The sequence below is a fragment of the Mus musculus genome, chromosome 4, assembly GCF_000001635.26.
Source record: "Mus musculus strain C57BL/6J chromosome 4, GRCm38.p6 C57BL/6J".
Classification (NCBI taxonomy): Eukaryota; Metazoa; Chordata; class Mammalia; order Rodentia; family Muridae; genus Mus; species Mus musculus.
This window is the reverse complement of record NC_000070.6, coordinates 152361752-152380147: the sequence shown is the minus strand read 5'-3', so window position 1 is coordinate 152380147 and position 18396 is coordinate 152361752. Positions and strand designations below refer to the sequence as shown.

The 18396-nt window shown below is 55.9% G+C and overlaps 1 protein-coding gene across 11 annotated transcripts in view; it reads right to left on the bottom strand.

Moving 5' to 3' along the window:
- Chd5 (chromodomain helicase DNA binding protein 5) overlaps positions 1-18396 on the bottom strand; it is a 51549-nt gene that overhangs the window by 10047 nt on the left and 23106 nt on the right. For 5 of the 11 annotated variants that reach the window (XM_006538929.2, XM_006538931.2, XM_006538935.2 and 2 more), the window contains 22 exons: positions 17057-17263; positions 16662-16873; positions 13890-14021; positions 13679-13787; positions 12675-12866; positions 12119-12319; positions 9506-9643; positions 9299-9420; positions 8397-8570; positions 7923-8064; positions 6571-6702; positions 5699-5816; positions 4947-5071; positions 3781-4012; positions 3458-3568; positions 3007-3179; positions 2349-2532; positions 1878-1970; positions 1602-1690; positions 1285-1418; positions 639-783; positions 169-328 (listed from right to left, as the gene is read on the bottom strand). In XM_006538929.2, coding sequence (XP_006538992.1) covers positions 169-328; positions 639-783; positions 1285-1418; positions 1602-1690; positions 1878-1970; positions 2349-2532; positions 3007-3179; positions 3458-3568; positions 3781-4012; positions 4947-5071; positions 5699-5816; positions 6571-6702; positions 7923-8064; positions 8397-8570; positions 9299-9420; positions 9506-9643; positions 12119-12319; positions 12675-12866; positions 13679-13787; positions 13890-14021; positions 16662-16873; positions 17057-17263 — 3325 coding nt within the window. The remainder of the gene's footprint in view (positions 1-168; positions 329-638; positions 784-1284; positions 1419-1601; positions 1691-1877; positions 1971-2348; positions 2533-3006; positions 3180-3457; positions 3569-3780; positions 4013-4946; positions 5072-5698; positions 5817-6570; positions 6703-7922; positions 8065-8396; positions 8571-9298; positions 9421-9505; positions 9644-12118; positions 12320-12674; positions 12867-13678; positions 13788-13889; positions 14022-16661; positions 16874-17056; positions 17264-18396) is intronic. The other 6 variants (NM_001081376.1, NM_001369243.1, XM_006538930.2 and 3 more) reach the window with 5 other exon arrangements.

The following is an 18396-nucleotide window of genomic DNA, read 5'->3' as shown; positions in this document are numbered from 1 at the left end:
TGGGTGGCACGTGTGTGAGTACAATCTCAAAGCTGTGGCTACAAGCCTGACAAGTTGTTTGGAGCGGGCGTGGGGGGGGGGGTAGCCCCTCACACTGTGGGTTACACGTTATACTTGGTCCACCTCCCAAGACCCAAAAGCTCTCCCACGCGCTCCCTAAGCCCAGACCTGTCAGGCCCAGTGGGGCCGGTGGAAGCTGTGCAGGGCTGGCAGGCACAGGTGTGTTGGGGTCTGAGGAGATGACCTCGCCCGGCTTCTTGCCCTCGGCCCCCTCGGGGACCAGGTCTGGGGTGCTGTACTTGCCGTTGACATGCTCAAACTCCTGCACCTGGGACAGTAGGAGGGTAGCAGAGGGGACAGTGGTCACCTCTCAGAGACAGCCCACAAGACTGAGAATGCCATGGGTTTGGGGTGCTGCCCTGCCCAAGGTTATTAAGGTCAGACGCCCTTCTGACCCAAACTTCTGCCGGTGTTCCCGTTCCTTAGAACCCACCTCCAGTCTGTCCCTTTGGACTGTCTCAGACATAGATAGCTGTGTGACCTGAACTGGGCATTTATCCTTTGGCGGCTGCCCCCCACCAGAGGCAGTGCCAAGGCCACATGCCAGCCAGAAGGCTAGTAGAGGCTTACTCACCCACCTTCTTCCTAACCAGCGACATGACCCCAATACGCGTGAGCACGTGCTGCCTAGACAGGCCCTCCCGGGGCACGCCGTCTGCGAAGGTCTCCGCGCCGTCTGCGCCCGGCTCACACAGGTGGCGCATGAAGAGTGATACATAGGCCCTGGGGTGGGGGTACTGGGGCTCAGGGAGGGGGGGAGGCTGGGGTAAGGGTTACTGGGGCTCAGGGAGTGGGGGGAGGCTGGGATGGGGTACTGAGGCTCAGGGAGTGGGGGGAGGCTGAGGTGGGGTACTGGGGCTCAGGGAGTGAGGGGAGGCAGGCGGGACCCCTAGAGACCTCTGACGTGGAATCTTCCACCACAGCAGGCCTGCTGTGGTCAGGCTCCCAGAAAGGCAGAAGAGCCTCACTGGCAGGGGACCCTCCTCAGATGCTGGCCCTGGATGGCCAACAGCACTATCCCAAAGAGTATGGGCAAGAGGACTGCTGGGCGGTATTTTCTATAAATCAGCCCCGCCCAAAACACCACACCCATAGATCTGACAACCATGACCTCTCCAGGCACCCTTAGCCAGGCGGGTGTAGGCACTGTCCACTGGAGGGCCCACTCCACCCAGGCATCGGGGGCCACACCCTCCCGGCCGTCACCTCACTGGGACCCTTTACCTAAATTCCTTCTCACTCTTCCCTCGAAGGTCCCGCACCAGCCAGTGGGAGTTGAAGGCATCCTGAGGCGGCATGCCCCAGCGCATGATGGCGTTCAAAAAAGCCTTCCTCTGTCTGGCATTGAAGCCCAGAACCTGGCCAGAGTAGTGAAAGGTTGTGACCTCAGGTTATATGGCCAGAATTATGGGATGGGGAAGAAGAGCAAGGAACACTTAAACCCAGAGGTTCCCTGAGTCTGAGAAAACCCTCAGCTCCTCTTTCACATCCTGGGCTGTAAGGAGTCAGCCTGGAGGGTCTGGGGAACGTGCAGGACCCACCTCAATGTTGCCCCCAACCCGAGCCAGAAGGGGAGGCAGGGGCTTGTCCCTGTCACTCTTAAGCTGCCTCCTGGATTGTCGTCGTCCACCTAGGGAACAAACAGCCCGCCACAGACCCTCAGGCTGGGGTGCAGAGGCTCCACCAGCCCCTCAGGATGAGGAGACCCTCAGCTCCTCCTCCTAAAGCTCCCATGGGCACCCTAGCCCACCCCACCCGGCCGTCACCCCCCCCCCCCTGCAGCACCGGAACAACCCGGGTCACACACTAGCACTCACTCTGCCCTTCTGGTCGCTCCTCAAAGTCCTCGTCCTCATCCTCAGAACCGATGGAATACTCCGACTGGTTGTCCGAGAGCTCATCCTGCCACTCTGTAAGCAGAGGGGCATGGAAGGGGCCCGCCCCAGCCTCAGGCAGCCAAGGCCAAGCCTAGCCCCCTCCCCACCTCCCAGACTAGTCAATGGCCGCCAGGTACTTTGCCCGGAACTCAGTTGATAATCCCGGCCCAGGCATTCGCACTCAGGAAGCGCATGGCTACTCTGCCCGTTCCACAGCTGGAAGCTGACTCTCGGAGGCTCATCCACTCCACGGTCAAGGTGTGCCTGGAGCCACCTGGCTGATGGCCAGCTCATCCCCACAACCTGCCTGCAACCCCTTTCCTCCCAGAGGCCTAGCTGTCTGCTCCCACTCTTGCCCCGTCCACGTACCCGGCCCCACAGCCCCATGCCGGCCGGCGTGCCCCTGCTCACCACACGCACCCTGGTCCTCCTGGGAGGCATCATTGTAGTTGACCTGCTTGCGGATGCGCTTGCCCTTGCCCAGGTTGCGGGCCAAGTCCTCCTGCTGCTGTTCATAGTGATGGCGCAGCAGCTTCTCCCAGTAGTCAGGGTCCACGTTCTCCTCCTGCTTGATCACCTCCCTCTCTACCTCCTCCTGGGGATGTAGATGTGGGAGATAGCCGGGCACACCCAGTTGTTCTGCCACACCTCACCCACCTTCACAGGCCCATGGGACAAGCGAGGGGGGTTGCCTATTCCAGGAAGCCCTCTCCAATCATGCTAGTTTCCTGCTCATTCCACATGTGCATCCTGGTCTTGGTGGGCTACTGTACAGCCCCAGACACTGTTCTTGGGGTTCATGGTTTTAAAGGAAAATATAGACAGTGCCCACATCTGCAAGGAGAGCCGCAGGGGCTCAGAGGATGTGGAGAGGCCCATGGGAGAGATTAGGAGCCGTGGGGCAATCAGGCTTTTCAGAACACAGGAGAGAGATGAGGTAGAAGTTTCTAGAGCAGGCCAAGACAGAAGCATGGTGTAGGCTGGCGGGTGGGGAAAAGCTACCGGGGGTGGGGCTGCAAGGGGCAGTATGGCCATGAGGCGGGGCCCCAGAGCACTCAAAAGGCCTTACCACGCCATCTTCCTCGCGGACCACATACTGTGCCACCTTGAAGGAGCTCAGGTACTCGTTCATGTTCTGCAGCTCGGTGTCATCCGTGGCGTCCTGGTTCCGATCCAGCAGCTTGGATATGGCTGCGTCGTCATAATGGATCACACTGCTGTCTTCTACATCTTTGTTATCGCCTGCGGGGTGGGCAGGACACATCGTGTAGACACAGTTGTAAGGTGGTCAGGACCATCCGCGGGGCCAGCTGCTAAGAACGGCCTTCCCGCTGGGGTAAGGTCAGTGACCCACCCGGCAAGGAAGCTATGCCCTAACCTAGCCGGGTGTGGCAGCTCCCTCACCACCTACCAACAGAGGGCAACCTAAGGGGCAGCCATGGGCAGCAGAGGACCTCCTCTTGTCCAGGTGCAGCCACCTGACTAGACAAAAGGCTGGGGTGACTCAGGTGGGCCCCTACCTGGCGGGGTGCTGCCGTGCTTTTTCTTTGCGCCGGCGGTCAGAGATCCGCCCTTGGTAGATTGTATGTCAGGGATGGGTGTGGTAGGCCTCTGGCCCTGGGACATCATGCCTGAGAGGCAGAGGAGGATGAACATGGTTTCAGGGCACTGAAGAACAGCAAGGGTTGATGGGAAGCAAGCAGAGACGCCACCCTAGCCAACTCTAAGGGGTGTCACAGGCTGGGAGTAGAGAAAGGGGCAAGAACCCTGGGGTCCTGAATAGGTATGCCTCAAACAGGTTCACCCCAAGCCCCCACAACACTCCCACAGAAAAGAGGCCCACCTTCCACGTCGTCCTTGAAAAGCTCCTCTGTCCCGAACTTAAGGATATCATCCAGTTCCTGCTTGGTCATGGAGCCCGACTTGGAGCCCAAGCCAGGCCGCACCACCAGGTGTGTGAGCATCATCTTACGCTTGGCCACCTGAGTGATGCGCTCCTCCACGGAGGCCCGTGTCACGAAGCGATAGATCATGACCTTCTTGTTCTGCCCGATGCGGTGAGCACGGCTGAAGGCCTGGGGGGTGGGGAGGCAGAGCACAGCTCAGCACCCGGGGCTTGACTCCAGGCTCCCAGCCACAGTGGGGCACACCAGGGAGGACCATGTTTGTAAGCCCGTGGCCATGCAGGGGCAGTCTGATCATAGGGGGAGGTGCACTGTGCGTCTGTGCGGACTTCAGTGTGAGGCAGCATGGTGGCCAGGTGGCCAGTTGGTTTAGAGTGAAAAATGGATCTGGATGTGACTGCAGACACACAAGGGGTTGTCAAGAAGTGTCCTGCATGTTTGATGGAAATTGAACTTCCTGGAACTCCAGTGCTGCATCATGGGAAGGCAGCCTAAACCTCGGTGTGTGGTAATGGGACAGAAGAGGCCTGAGCTGGAGATACAGCTACCTTGAGAAGGCCTAGGAACTGCCCTGGAGTATGTGCCTGAGGCTCCAGTGTGTCTATAGGATATGGCTCTAGTGAGACATTATATATGACACACATGTGTGTGTGCACTCCAGATTATCAAAGTGTATCATGTTCTGCCCCAGAGTGAGGAGACAGTAGAACATCGGGGGTTCTATTCCTACAACGCCCTACTCTTTCCATCCATCCCTGTTTCTCCCTCTCCCCTATGCCCAGCAGGCTCCCTATAGTCCCTTATCCCCTCCAAAACTGGCACCCCTGTGGATCCTGTGACTGACTCCCTCATCCTGCCTCCTTCCCTGACCAGGGACCCGAAGGTAATGGGACCGATCCGGGCTGGCATTCAGGTTGCTGTGTGTCTTGAACACGCCCTCTGCCCTCTCTGAGCCATTTTGCGCCCCTCTCCCTTCACCCCTCAGGGTCCCCTTTTAGGCTGATGTTTTCATATTGTGAGGGGTGGGGCACAGAAACAGGGGTATAGGAATAAGGACAGGAAAGGACAGAGGAGCCGAGAGCGCAGCAGGAGACGAGGCACAGACCTGGATGTCATTGTGAGGGTTCCAGTCCGAGTCATAGATGATGACCGTGTCTGCTGTGGCCAGGTTGATGCCCAGGCCACCGGCACGTGTTGAGAGCAGGAAGCAGAACTGTTGGGCCCCAGGAGCTGAGAAAGAGGCCAACGGGCATGTGTGAGTTAACAAGCACAGCTAGGCAGGGGTCGGTGGAAGGAGCTAGGAGGCCAGGAACCGGAGCAAAGGTCCCTGACTGAGGCAAGGGCAGAAGCTATGATTCCAGAGAGGCAGCCACATCTGCTGGGCTCGCAAAGCCCCGCTGAGGCCAGGCCCTGCTGAGTTGAAGGGAACCAGAAGGAGAGGGAAGCTGACCTTCAAGGGCCAAGTGGGTATCAATCAAAGAGGGGTGAGTAGCTTGCAGCATTCCTTCCCAGTCTGCCTTCTTCTCATACAACTCTAAAATGCTGCTTAGAGAATTCATCACCTGTTGAGTATCCTCAGAAACCAACAGACCATAAAATGTCTCTGGTGTAGTGGCACACATGTAACCCCAGCCCCTGGAGACTGAGGCAGGAGGATGGTGAGCTAGAGGTGAGCCTGAGCTTTATAGCAATCCTTATCTTAAAATAAAAATAATAATGATGATGATGATAGACAAGTTGTGGTGTAAGGACTGGTGTGTTTCTTCCAATATGCAAAGCAGGCTGGAAAGCACTGTTCATTGGATGCTGAGGCTAAGACACCCCAAGACACAGGGTTACCCCGAGAGAGATGAGTACCGTTGAATCTGTCGATGGCCTCTTGCCGGAGGCCCCCAGTGATGCCACCGTCGATCCGCTCATACTTGTAGCCCTCGTACTCCAGGAAGTCCTCCAAGAGGTCCAACATCTTGGTCATCTACAAGAAATGCGGACACACACCACCATGGGTAGGAGAACAGAGACGCCCGGAGTGGGGGTTAATATGTCTAAAGTAGGCCTCCCCAAAAAGAACGCAGCCCCAGCCTCACCCATCACCCACCACCATTCTGCAGAGGAGCCTCCATCCCTAGCCTCAGACATAAGCCTCCGGTTCACTCCCATTTCCCCAAAAGAGTGGCCCCCAGCCCCTCTGCTGGCATTCAATGCTCTACAGACACAATGCTTTCTTCTCCCCTTAACTACTTCCAACCACCTGGCTACACACACACACACACACACACACACAGATCCCAGATCCTGACTGGTCCCTTCCTGTCTTTACGTAGTTCAACTATATGGAACTACCACTCGACACCTCAAAGCACAGGGATTTGGATTCTGCGCTCTGCCTCCTGCCCTCATTGGTAAGTCTGAGGGTGTGCTCATCCCTCCTCCCACAAGAGTTGAGCCTGAGGTGCTGTCTTTCCCTGTTCCGTGTCCAGTGCCTGACCTATCAATCTGGACCTTAGTCGACCATGGCACACAGTAGTAAGAAGAGGCTGGACAGAAGAGGGGCTTCTCACACCAGCCTAGTCACACGAGCCGGCGGGGCAGGGCCAGGGGGATGAGATGGGGAACACGCTGGTCTCTATAGCAACCAGACCATCTTCATGAGTCTGTGCTGTGCCAGGGACCGACTTGAGGCCTTCAGCCCACAGGCAGGCTGACTCTGTGGATGTTCTGTGGCTCACCTGGGAGAAGATCAGCACTCTGTGCCCTTCATCCCGCAGTTTCTTGAGCATCTTCTGCAATAGCATGAGCTTCCCCGAAGACTTGACCAGGGAGCTGCCATCGTAGGAGCCATTGGGCAGTACAGGGGCTTCCTGTGGACACAGCACAGCAGAGCCTTGGTGGCCCTTCCTCTTGCTTGGCACCAAAGAGACTGTAGTGAGGGATAAGTGCCCAGCCATGGGCCACGTGCCCACCTGTACTACTGAGCACAGAGCTCAAGCCCAAGCGTGCTCAATAGTGTCAACAGAGCCTCGCTCCAGACCATGCTTAAGCATGGCACAAGCCTGCCAGCCTCACTCTCTGCCTAGCTCTGAAATGAAGCCCCAGGACCTGTCCATGGAAACTGGCTTGGTCACTGTCCTGGAAAGCATTAAACCATGCCAGGCCTCTGGCTCCAGAGGAGCAGATCAATCTACAGGCAGATCCCACAAAGTTACTGAGCCACACAAGAAGGACCTCCAGTGGCCCGAAGTGAGGTCACCCCAGCACAGCCATGCCTGTCTCTGCAGCAGTTGGGAGAGCTGGGCCTGTAGAGGATGAGTCTGAACCCTAAGGGCAGTGATGGGGTGGTCTCTCTGACCTCCACAAGGAACGTCAGCTTTCCATGACCACTGCCCTGCGCTAGACAAATTCCAGAGCCCAGCGCCTGGCTAGCTTCTGCCACTCAGATGACCCAGGATAAACTCCCTGGAAGGGAAGCCAGGTCAGCCCTCAGGGCTCCCTGGAGGCCCAGTGCTGAGGCTAGGGAGGCTTTGGGGCTACTGGGAGAGGTTGGGAAGAAATGACCTGGAGCCAAGCAGTGTAAAGAGGCAGCTTCCAAAGGGACAGGATGGAGACACACATCACCTCTACAAGTCATACTGGGAAAGGAACAGAGGACTGGGGCCAAGGCACCTAGCCATGGGCACCTTCCTTAGAGATCACAAGAAACCACCACAGCAGGGAGGCACCTACTGTCCACAGGGAACACATGAGTGTCAAGCATGAAGAACCAACCATGGTAGTTCAACCATGGCGCCCAACTAGGGACCTGTATGATGGTCACAGGGAAGCCACCATGGCAGCCACAGGGATCTACCACGACCACAGAAGCCATTAGAGACCCACCATGGTGGCCACGGACAACCCATCACAGTGACCACAGGCAACAACAAGAGCCGGTACAGACCTGTAGAGACCTATATGATGGCCATAAAGAAACCACTGTAGCAGGGAACCCACCATGGCAGCCATAGGGACCCACCAAGATGGCCACAGGGAATCCACCACAGCAACCACAGGGACCCCTCCAAGATGATCACAGGGAACCCACCACAGCAGCCACAGGGAAGAGGTACGGATGGTTGCAGCACTTCTTCAGATCCATCATGATATTGAGTAGAGACACCTGGTTGCCACCCCCCTTGGAATTGAGCGCCTCAAAGTTCCGAGTCAGGATGAACTTGTAGTACTTCCTGCAACAGGGTGCGGTCAAGGTTAGCTGGACTCCGCCTCCTCAGGTCCCACCAGATTCCTAAGGGGCAGGCTCTACTTTCAGAAGGGTTGGTGGTGCCCCAGGCACCAGGTATGGATAAAACGTCAATGGGAGACATTACTACAACTGAGGCAGCCTGACCGTAGTCACTGCAATTGATGGAGGGGGAAGGAAATCACTGAGCAAGGACTCCTGTCAACCCCAGGAAATGGTCAGGAAAGCCAGTTGGGGCCTGCGGGAAGGGGTGGCTGAGGACACAAGACCAGGAGAAGGGCCAGTTGCTGCAGGACAGGGTGAGCCTCCAGCACTCACTTCTGCATCTGGCTCAGCTCCACTCGGACAATCAGCTCTGTCTTAGCCGGCATGTTCTTGAACACGTCGGCCTTGAGCCGCCGAAGCATGTGCGGCCCCAATAGATCATGCAGCTTTTTGATCTGATCTTCCTTGGATATGTCAGCAAACTCCTCCAAGAAGCCTTCCAGATTGCTGCAATAAAGAGCCGGGGTAAGTGTCAGAAGCAGAGGGTCAGAGTAGACTACTGTTCTCTGCAGAGGAAATCGGGCCCAGGGTGGATGAGACAGGACAGAAGGCATGGCCAGCACAGGCCAGCGGCCAGTGCCATGTGACCACTCAGGCTCCATCTGAGCCTGCATCCCACCTATCACCGCTGTTCTGAAGTTCTCAGAACCAACCCAGACTACAAAAAAAGAAGACCAAGGCTGAGCACTCAAGGTGACCTGGCCAAGCGTGCCACAACCTGCCCTTGAATCGCCATGGAAACATGACACTCCTCCCTGAGCCCCCTCCCCCATTGGAGCAGGCCTAGGAAGGAAGGGGCCATCTTTGCTTCCATCTCCACACCACCCCAGATCTGGCCTCTGTCATTGATAAGCTCACGTGGGTCACGTTCTGTCACTGTGGGCTGAAATGAGCCAGAGATGGTAGGCAAGGAGGCACATGGGTAGGAACCCAGGAGAAGCCCCAGGGCCTTCTGAGACAGAGCTAAAGCAAACCCTGGTTTGTTGGGGGCAGTTGTAAATTCCCCAGGAATGCTGAGACCTTCCCACACAAGATCATCCTAGAATACTACCCATGTTCCCTTTTGACTAATGGGGAAACTAAGGTCCCCAAGCAGTTCTCAGAGCCAGTATAGGCGGCTGCCATGCCTTCACAGGGCTGCAACCCCTCACTCCTGCCAGGCCCGGGGGACGCACTTGAACCTCTCTGGAGTCAGGAAGTTGAGGAGATGGAACAGTTCCTCCAGGTTGTTCTGGAGGGGGGTCCCTGTCAGCAGCAGCTTGTAGTCGATCTTGTAGCTATTCAAGACCCTAAAGAACTTTGGGGAGAAGAGATGGGGTGTGAGGAGGCACAGAGCCGTGGCCATGCCCAGCGGGATAAGCCCCACGGCCGGTGCCTCCTACCTTGGACTGGTTGTTCTTGAGCCGGTGGGCCTCGTCCACCACGAGGCAGGCCCACTCGATGGAGCCCAGGATGGCTTGGTCAATGGTGATGAGCTCATAAGAGGTGAGCAGCACGTGGAATTTGATCTGCACTTCCTTCTATGGGGAGAGGCAAGAACATGGAAGGAGATGGCAGGGACAAACCAAAGGGAAAGGGGCAGAGCTGAGAAAGTGAGTGGGAAGCCCACACAAGCATCCCGGGGAGCCCTGGGGGGACAACACGGGTACCAGGCACTTCAGGGCTAAAGCACAGTGCCCTCGAGAAGGTGATGTTGCAGAAGATGAGTGACATCACCCCTCTATCCCTGCGGGCTCCACACCCACACACATAACAGTCTGGGGTGGAAAGTGTTTAAGGTTATCATTGCAACCAGGAGTCCTGGTGAGTGAGCATGAGAGACTGGTCGCCATAGCTCACATAAAGCCAGACACAGAAGCACCGGCCTGTAATGCTAGTGAGATGGGAGGCAGAGACAGGAGCCCACGGGCAGGCAAGCTAGCCAGTATATGCAGTGATGAGACCCTGTCTCTAACAGTGTGTGTGTGTGTGTGTGGTGTGTGTCTGTGTAGTGTGGGTATATGGGGTGTGAGTGTGTGTGTGTGTGTGTGTGTGTGGTGTAGTATGGGCTTATGGGGTGTGAGTGTGTGTGTGTGTGTATGAGGTGTGTGTGTGTGTATGGGTGTGTGTGTTTGTGTGTGTGTGTGTGTGTGGTGTAGTATGGGCTTATGGGGTGTGAGTGTTTGTGTGTGTGTGTGTATGGGGTGTGTGTGTGTGTGTGTGTATGAGGTGTGTGTGTTTGTGTGTGTGTGTGTGTGGTGTAGTATGGGCTTATGGGGTGTGAGTGTTTGTGTGTGTGTGTGTATGGGGTGTGTGTGTGTGTGTGTGTGTGTGTATGAGAGGTGTGTGTGTGTGTGTGTGTGTGTGTGTAGTGTAGTATGGGCTTATGGGGTGTGAGTGTTTGTGTGTGTGTGTGTATGGGGTGTGTGTGTGTGTGTGTGTGTATGAGGTGTGTGTGTGTGTGTGTGTGTATGTGGTGTAGTATGGGCTTATGGGGTGTGAGTGTTTGTGTGTGTGTGTGTGTATGGGGTGTGTGTGTGTGTGTGTGTATGAGGTGTGTGTGTGTGTGTGTGTGTGTGTGTGTGTGTGTGTGCAGGTGCGTGTGCGTGCATGTGTGCATGGTATGAGTGTGTGTGTATGTGTGCCACAGTGTATGTGCAGCTCAGATGATAACCTCAGGAGTCGGTTCTCTGCTTTGTTGAAACCTGAGTCTCTCCTGTTCCTGCTGTGCCCTGTGCACCAGGCTAGGTAGCCCATGACTTTTTAAAATGATCTCTTTACTTATTCTTGGACAACCTCACACGATACATTTGAATCATATTCCTCTGTACCCCAGATTCTCCTCCACTTGCCCTGTGTACCCAATTTCACATTCTCTCAATCTCAATAAAAACAAACAAATGTGGGCCCTGTGTTGTTTGTGGAAACCCGGCCTGCAGCCTGGATTGTACACCTGGTGTCACTCCATTGGAGAAAACTGGCCTTCCCTCTCGCAGCAGCCAACAGCTTCCTGTCTAGGGGTGGAACTTTGTGCCCACTTCTCCTCTGTGCTAAAATTTCGTGTGGCTCGAGCGTGTGTAGATCTGACGCGTGCTGCCACAGTCTCAGGGAGTTCATTTATGTATCTGCCCTGTTGTATCTAGAAAATGCTGTTGGCGTAAAGTCACCTCTGGCTCTTAGAGTCTTCCTGCCTCCTCCCTCCCCTCCCCCCCCCCTCCATTCTACACATAGCCCTGAGCCTAAGCCTTGAAGGGGGCCTGCAAGGTTCTAAGCCCAGCGACTCTGCCTTTGCTCCCATCTTGTCCTGGGAGTGCTGGGATCGCAGACTCGCAGCCCACATCTGGCTTTTTTTACATGAGGCCAAGGACGAAACTCATATGCTCAGGCATGCACGGCGGGCGCAGCGAGCTCTTCTACCGACTGAGTCACCTCAGAGCATGGGGTATTTTACAAATGCAGACTGTCATCTCCCAAGAGCTGCTGGGTCACAGCCTGCCCTATGACAAGACCCTCTGCGGGGCCAAAGATCAGTGAGGACACCAAGACACCACACCCACTGTTAACTAACTCCTGGCTCTTCTAGGATAAATATCACCTCTCCAAGATTCATATCCATCTGGCTGGTTTTTGTTTTGGTTTGGTTTTTGAAATAAGACGTGGCAGGTAAGAGTTATTCGGCTAAGCCGTGATAGCTCTCACTCCACCGTGAGCGGTGGTGTCTTTATGAGAGGAGTCACACCCAAGGAGGATGCCCGGTAACAGAGGCAGGAGCAGAGAATTGTATTAAGCCATGCAATCCTCAGACACCAGAAGCTAAGCTGGAAGAGGCGGATGGATGCCTCCTGGGGCCTCACAGTGAGCCTGGCTGAAGAGCTGGCCCCCAGGTCTGTGAAGATTTAGCCTCGGCCAATGATGTGCCATCGCATCAGTAAAGAACAATTGTGGCATTGGCCTAGGAATATGGACACTGCAAGGCTCAGTAGTCCCAGAGCCTCCTGGGTGAAGACAGCACTCACCTTCATGCGGAATACTTTCTTGCCACCGCGAATGGCGTTGTCCTCAAAGGAAAACTCGTTCTCACGGATCACAGAGCGGCTCTCCTTGTCCCCCGTGTAGGTGACCACGTAAAAGTCAGGCGCCCACATCTCAAACTCCCGTTCCCAGTTGATGATGGTGGACAGGGGCGCGCTGACCAGGTAAGGCCCCTTGGAGTGGCCCTGCAGAGAGAACCTGAGGTGGTGAAGCTGGCTGCCAGTGGATGGCACCAGCCCCCGTCCACCCAGCCCCTGCCTATCCAGCCCCCATCTGCCCAGCCCCCACCCTCTCAGAACCCTGCCCGCCCAGACCTCGCCTGCTCAGACCCCATCTGCCCAGACCCCGCCCACCCAGACCCCACCTGTACAGGCCCCGCCTTCTCAGAACCCCGCCCTCTCAGAACCCCCCCTCTCAGAACCCCGCCCTCTCAGAACCCCGCCCTCTCAGAACCCCGCCCTCTCAGAACCCCGCCCTCTCAGAACCCCGCCCTCTCAGAACCCCGCCCGCCCAGCCCCGCTTGCCCTCCTGTCTGCCCACCTCCTTGTACAGAGAATAGAGAAACACAATGGTCTGTACTGTCTTCCCCAAACCCATCTCGTCAGCCAGGATAGTGTCGGTGCCCTGGGCCCAGGAGAAGCGTAACCAGTTAAGGCCCTCCAGCTGGTAAGGGTGCAGCGTGCCTCCTGTGGCGTCGATGTACCACGGCTGCTTGTCGAACTTGACTGTGGGCTGGGGTAGGAGGTCAAGAATCAGACACAGCCTGAATCCTGGGCCACCAGAGTCAAGCCTCCAGGCCTTCGCAGGCAGTCTGTCTAAAAGCCCTTCCTGCTCTGCTAGCCTCTCCTCACCATACTCAAGGTGTCCCCCAGAATGTCTCTCCAAGAAACACTTCCTAGGTCCACACCTTAACGCCTGCAAAGGCCTGGCTCCCTCACCCGAATGTCACTGTGCCCCCTTTTGTCCCGTATCTCCAGATCACTTTCCCAATAAAATCCTCCCAATGGATGTCCCCACCATGGATCCTGGTCTTTGGAGGTTTTGGTTGTTGTTGCTTAGTTGTTTGCTTGATTTTGAGGTTAAGTCTCCTGTAGATCAGGGTGGTCTCAAACTCAACTATGTAGCCAAAGATAACCCTGAATGTTTGTTTGGTTCTTCAGCCTCCAACTGGGGTCAAAGGAATGGGAGTCAAGGTCAAGATTAACAATTGAAACCAAGGGCCTGTAGATGCTGGGCAGGCAATCTACAAACTGAGCCACACCTCCCAGCCCAAGGTGGGCTTCTTAAAATATGCCCAGGGGGGGTCCTGCATGGTGGTGCATGTCTTTAATCCCAGAACTCAAGTGGCAGAATCAGGCAAATCTCTGAGTTCCAGACCAGTACGCTCTTCCCACTGGCCCATCCAGCCTCGCTGTCTCTCACAGTGTCCGGCCATGAGGGCCCAAGGAAGGGTCCTTGAGAAAAGAGACCCTGCCTCTACTGCCACACGTAGGGTGGCGGGCCCGCTAATGCCACACCGCCACCTCCACCCTGTCTCCACTCACGTCCACGATGGGCGTATCGGGTGGCTTCTCTTGTTTATCGTCCTTCAGCTTCTTGCCCTTCTTCACCAGCCGCTTGGGCAGCCTGGCATCTTCCCCCAGCATCAGCTCCCTGAGCAGAAACATCAGATACAGATGAGCAAAACTCAGACCAAGCGAGCGAGCGAACGAGCGGGAGCCCCGCCCACACCCTGGCTGCCAGCACTGGGCACACCTGTGGCCCCAGTAGGCCTGCTTCAGGTTGTCGTAGTAGGGAATGTCAATCTCATCAATCTCCCAGGTGCACTGGTCGTAGGGCAGGTCCTTCCACTTGATCAGGTAATGTATGTCCCCCTTCTTGTCAAAGCTGCAACACAGGAGGCACGGGATGGGAGAGGCTCACAAATTTAGGTCCCAGGCAGGGCCCCACATGAAACGCCCATCCACTCACACCCATGGTCTCCTAGTATTCTGGGCCCAACCAGTTCACGGGCACCACGGTAAGAGCTCTAGAGAGGCTTAGCTCGCCAGTGCCACTGGGCTTTCAGGGAGAGAGTGATAGAGACACCAAGGCAGAGACAGTGAGTCTGTGGCTAACGGAGCGCTAAGAAGTGGCAGCCAGTGTCCTTTCCAGCCTCTGGTGCAGGGGTGAGGCCATCCTGCTACGTGATGGAAATGACACCACGAATCTCTTCCCTGCTCAGAGACTTCATGTTCTAACATAAAGTCAAAGCGTTTTGCAGTATCCATCCGAGATGAGGGTCCTTCCCTACAAACTAAGAAAGAAGCAATCCCTGCGGGTGGGCCAGCCTCATCTAGAGACCCCCAGGATCACAAGCCCCACAGTGGCTATTGGAAGGGTCCTCAAGGCTTCCTGCTCAATCAGTAGATTCAGCAACCAGCCAGGAGAGCCCCGCAAAGCCAGAGAGCTGGGGAACCCCTGACTGGCCAGGGTGACGGCAAATGAATTGGGGGGGGGAGCTATGACAGCAGGTGGCCTGGGAACCATGAACAGCAAGGCCAATTCCCAGTCACCATGGAAACCGGTGGCTTATTTTCACTGAATAATTGGTTGTTATGCACACTCTGGGAGATTCGCCCGCTCCTCTTTGGGGGTGCAGAGGAAATTGTCCTTTTTGCTTTTGCATGCATTTTAATAAAAGAGAGACGGGGGAGGCAGTCAGTCTAAGGTACAGCTCAGGTACCATCTGGAGTCTGGAGATGGGAAGGATGTTTCAATAAGAAGCACGTTTCCTGTCCCCCACAAACCACTCCAGCAAGGCTTTAGCAAACCCTTGTTACATGAGGACAAGCTCAGAAGTCCGTGGCCACACAGGTTCTTAACCTCTGCCCGCCCAGCAATGTCTGACAGGACCTAGAGTCAGGGACAGAGTGGGTAGGCCGCCCATCCCAAGCTGGAAAAGTTCAGAGTTGCAAGCTGCCCCCCGTGACAGGTACTCATGGCCTTCCCCAAGGCCGGCTGGCAGCAGCCACCTGCCGTCCAGCACCTGCACCCAGAAATCAGCAGAGGCTTGCCCTGCCCAAGGCTTGGGAGTGAGCTCCTCCTGCCGATGCCCTCCTGCTGGGCCTCCTTGCCCTGGCCGGTCTAAGTACCTGGGAATGCCAGACTTCAGGGATGAGGTGACACACGGACTGGGGACTCTGGGCAAGAAAACACTAGTGCTACCAAAAGACACTGGGTCTAGTTCCCAGTCCTGTAGCCTCGGCTGTGTGACTTCAGGCAGGTGACTCAGTCTTGCTGAAATTATTATTATTATTATTATTATTATTATTTTAAGATTGGGGGGTCTGTGCATGCTGATACAGCCTTCAATCCAGCACTCAGGAGGCAGAGACACAGATCTCTGAGTATAAGGTCATCCCTGCTCTATACAGGAAGTTCCAGGCCAGTCAAGACTGCATAGCAAGACCTTGTCTCAAAAACAAAATGTGTATGCTTGTATGTATGTATGTATGTATGTGTGTTTGCATGCATGTATGCATGTATGCATGTTTGCATGCATGTATGTGTACCATATATGTTCCTGGTACCCACAGAAGCCAGGAGAGGGTATCTGATCACCGAGAACCAGAATTACAGGAGGCAGTAAGCAGTGTTGTGGGTACTGAGAACCTAACCCAGGCCCTCTGCAAGAGCAGCCAGTGCTCTCAAATGAGAGAGAGGAAAGAGAGAGAGCTTTGAGACAAGAGCTCTCTGTGTGGCCCAGGGTTGTCCTGGAGCTTGCTGTGTAGATCAGGCTGCTCTTGAACTCACAGAGATCAGTCTGTCTCTGCAGCCCAAGTACTGGGATCAGAGGTATGCACCGCCATGCCCACCCCATGCTGAGTATATTCTTGTGTGTGTGTCTCTTGGGACTGTGACAGCTCACTAACACTAATCCTTTCTTGGACCTGCTTGGCTCCCAGAATCATCCTGCTGACCTCAGTCCCTAACCGGGACCCAGCCGAGATCCCACTTTGTGTAAGCTTACACACAACTCAGTGTGTTTCCCTTCATGTGTGTGTCTGTGGCATCGTCCTACTGTGTATCTGTGGGATCGTCCTACTGTGTGTCTGGGGCACTGTCCTGCTGTGTGTGTCCGTAGGACTGTCCTGCTGTGTGTGTCAGTGGCACTGTTCTGCTGTGTGTGTCCGTGGAACTGTCCTACTGTGTGTGTCCGTGGGACTGTCCTGCTGTGTGTGTCAGTGGCACTGTCCTGCTGTGTGTGTCAGTGGCACTGTCCTGCTGTGTGTGTCTGTGGCACTGTCCTGCTGTGTGTGTCTGTGGCACTGCCCTGCTGTGTGTGTCTGTGGCACTGTCCTACTGAGAGTGAGAATGTTGAGCATGACAGTTCCCCTGTGCAGAGGCGTGACACTCCTGGTTGGACAGCCACATCCCCTGCAGTGAGATGTCCTTACTCGGCTCCTGCCCCACTGAGCCTACTCCTGGCTCTGAAAGGCAAGCCTGGACAGCCCTCACCCGGCAGGTGCTACCCAACACCCTCACCTGTGGTTCAGGATGCGGTGAACCATCATCCACTCGGGCTTGATGCCGTAGCGGTAGAAGCGTTCCTCCATCTTGGCGTAGAGAGGGTCCTTGTTCTTCCGTTTCTCGCTCTTACCATCCTCATCGCCAGAGCCGTAATCAAAGGGTGGCGGTTCGTCCATGTCATTCTTTCTTTGGTAGTTGCGATACATCACGGTGTGGTACAGCTCCAACTAGTCACAGAGCACGGGAGACCGGCCGCTCACCCCAGTTCCCGGACCAGCCCTTCAGCCCCCAAGCCCTCTCCTAGGTGGAACAAGCCTCCTTCACAGCTGCTAGTCCCAGCTCCCAACCATGCCTGGGGGAACCCCAGGCTCACACCAAGACAAACATAACCATGCGGCCCCAGGTCTCACCTGTAGCTCCTTCACCCAGGAGCAGTGCCAGTAGGAGAGACCAGCCCACTTGACAAAGAACTCTCTCTCAGGAATGCCCTCCAGAGGCCTGGGCGGGGGCATGCCTGGCTCCACCTCTGGTCCTGGCAGCCCCACCACAAAGGGAGCCGGGGGTTCTGTCCACCTCCAGTGTAGGATCCGCTGAACTTTGCCCTTCAGCGGGGGACACTGTGAACAGAGGATGGTCACCATGTTCAGGGTTAAGTCACAGGGCTGAAACTCCTATGACACCAGACTTGTTACACCGGGTCCCAAGCCACAACAGTATCATGGGGACTCTGTGATACCAGTCGCTTCCTCGGGAACCCACACATTGCTGTGTATCAAGAGACAAGCAACGACGGAGCTTGCGGGTCCAAGTGGGCCCTTTGTATTTGACAACGTGACAATGACCTTCCTTAGCACTGGCAAGCTAAACCAGGGTGCATGAGCCCCCTACATCCACTCAGCCTGAACAGCAGAGCGAGGAGACAAACCCATCCATACAGCCATGCATGGCCTCACGCCCTGCCTGGTCCCAGGAACCTCATATCCTGACACGTGAGCACCCACAGGACAGGAGCCCTGCCTGACCCACACGGACACTGCAGTCCTGACCACTTCCTTCACCCAGCAGGGCTACATGCAGCCTGTGCATCCGAGCTTGCTGGGGCAGGAAGGCCATTTCCCCTCTCCCCCCACACACACTCAGGCCCTGAGTCACACCATGGGACTCCCGGAAGTGGTGGCTGGCAGCTCAGAGCAATCAATCGTCACATCTCACGGCACCAGTGCTCTGGGCCACGCCGAGATGGCCTGGGGTGGTCATGACCCTCACAAACACAGTTCTGAAACAGGCCAAGCTGGACTGAGGAGAGATGGTAGATTTAGGGAGAGGGTTCTGTAGCGGAGGGCAGGTCTCAGCCCAGCTGCCGAACTTCTGTGTGTCTGAGTACACACCCCTTCAGCCTGTCTCCTTGCCTGTAAATCTGGCCTCTTCTCCTCAGCCTCAGAGGACTGTTGGCATCAGAGCACCGGTGTGATCCAACATGCAATGCACACCACACCTCCCAGAAGCAACCATACTCTGGCCTCTGAGGGCAAAGCGCAAGGAGGAAGAGGCGAGATGGGAAGGCAGGGCGATTCTCTTGGACTTGAGGGGTGTAGAGGAACTCATTTCCTAGACCTTAGCCCACCCAGCCTCGCCTCCTGCAAGGAGGAATCAGGAAATCAGGGAACTATACCCCATTCTCAGGAAAGCTATGAAGCCTACGCCCATCCAAGGGGCCTGTCCATCCCCTACACCACCAAGGACATAGATA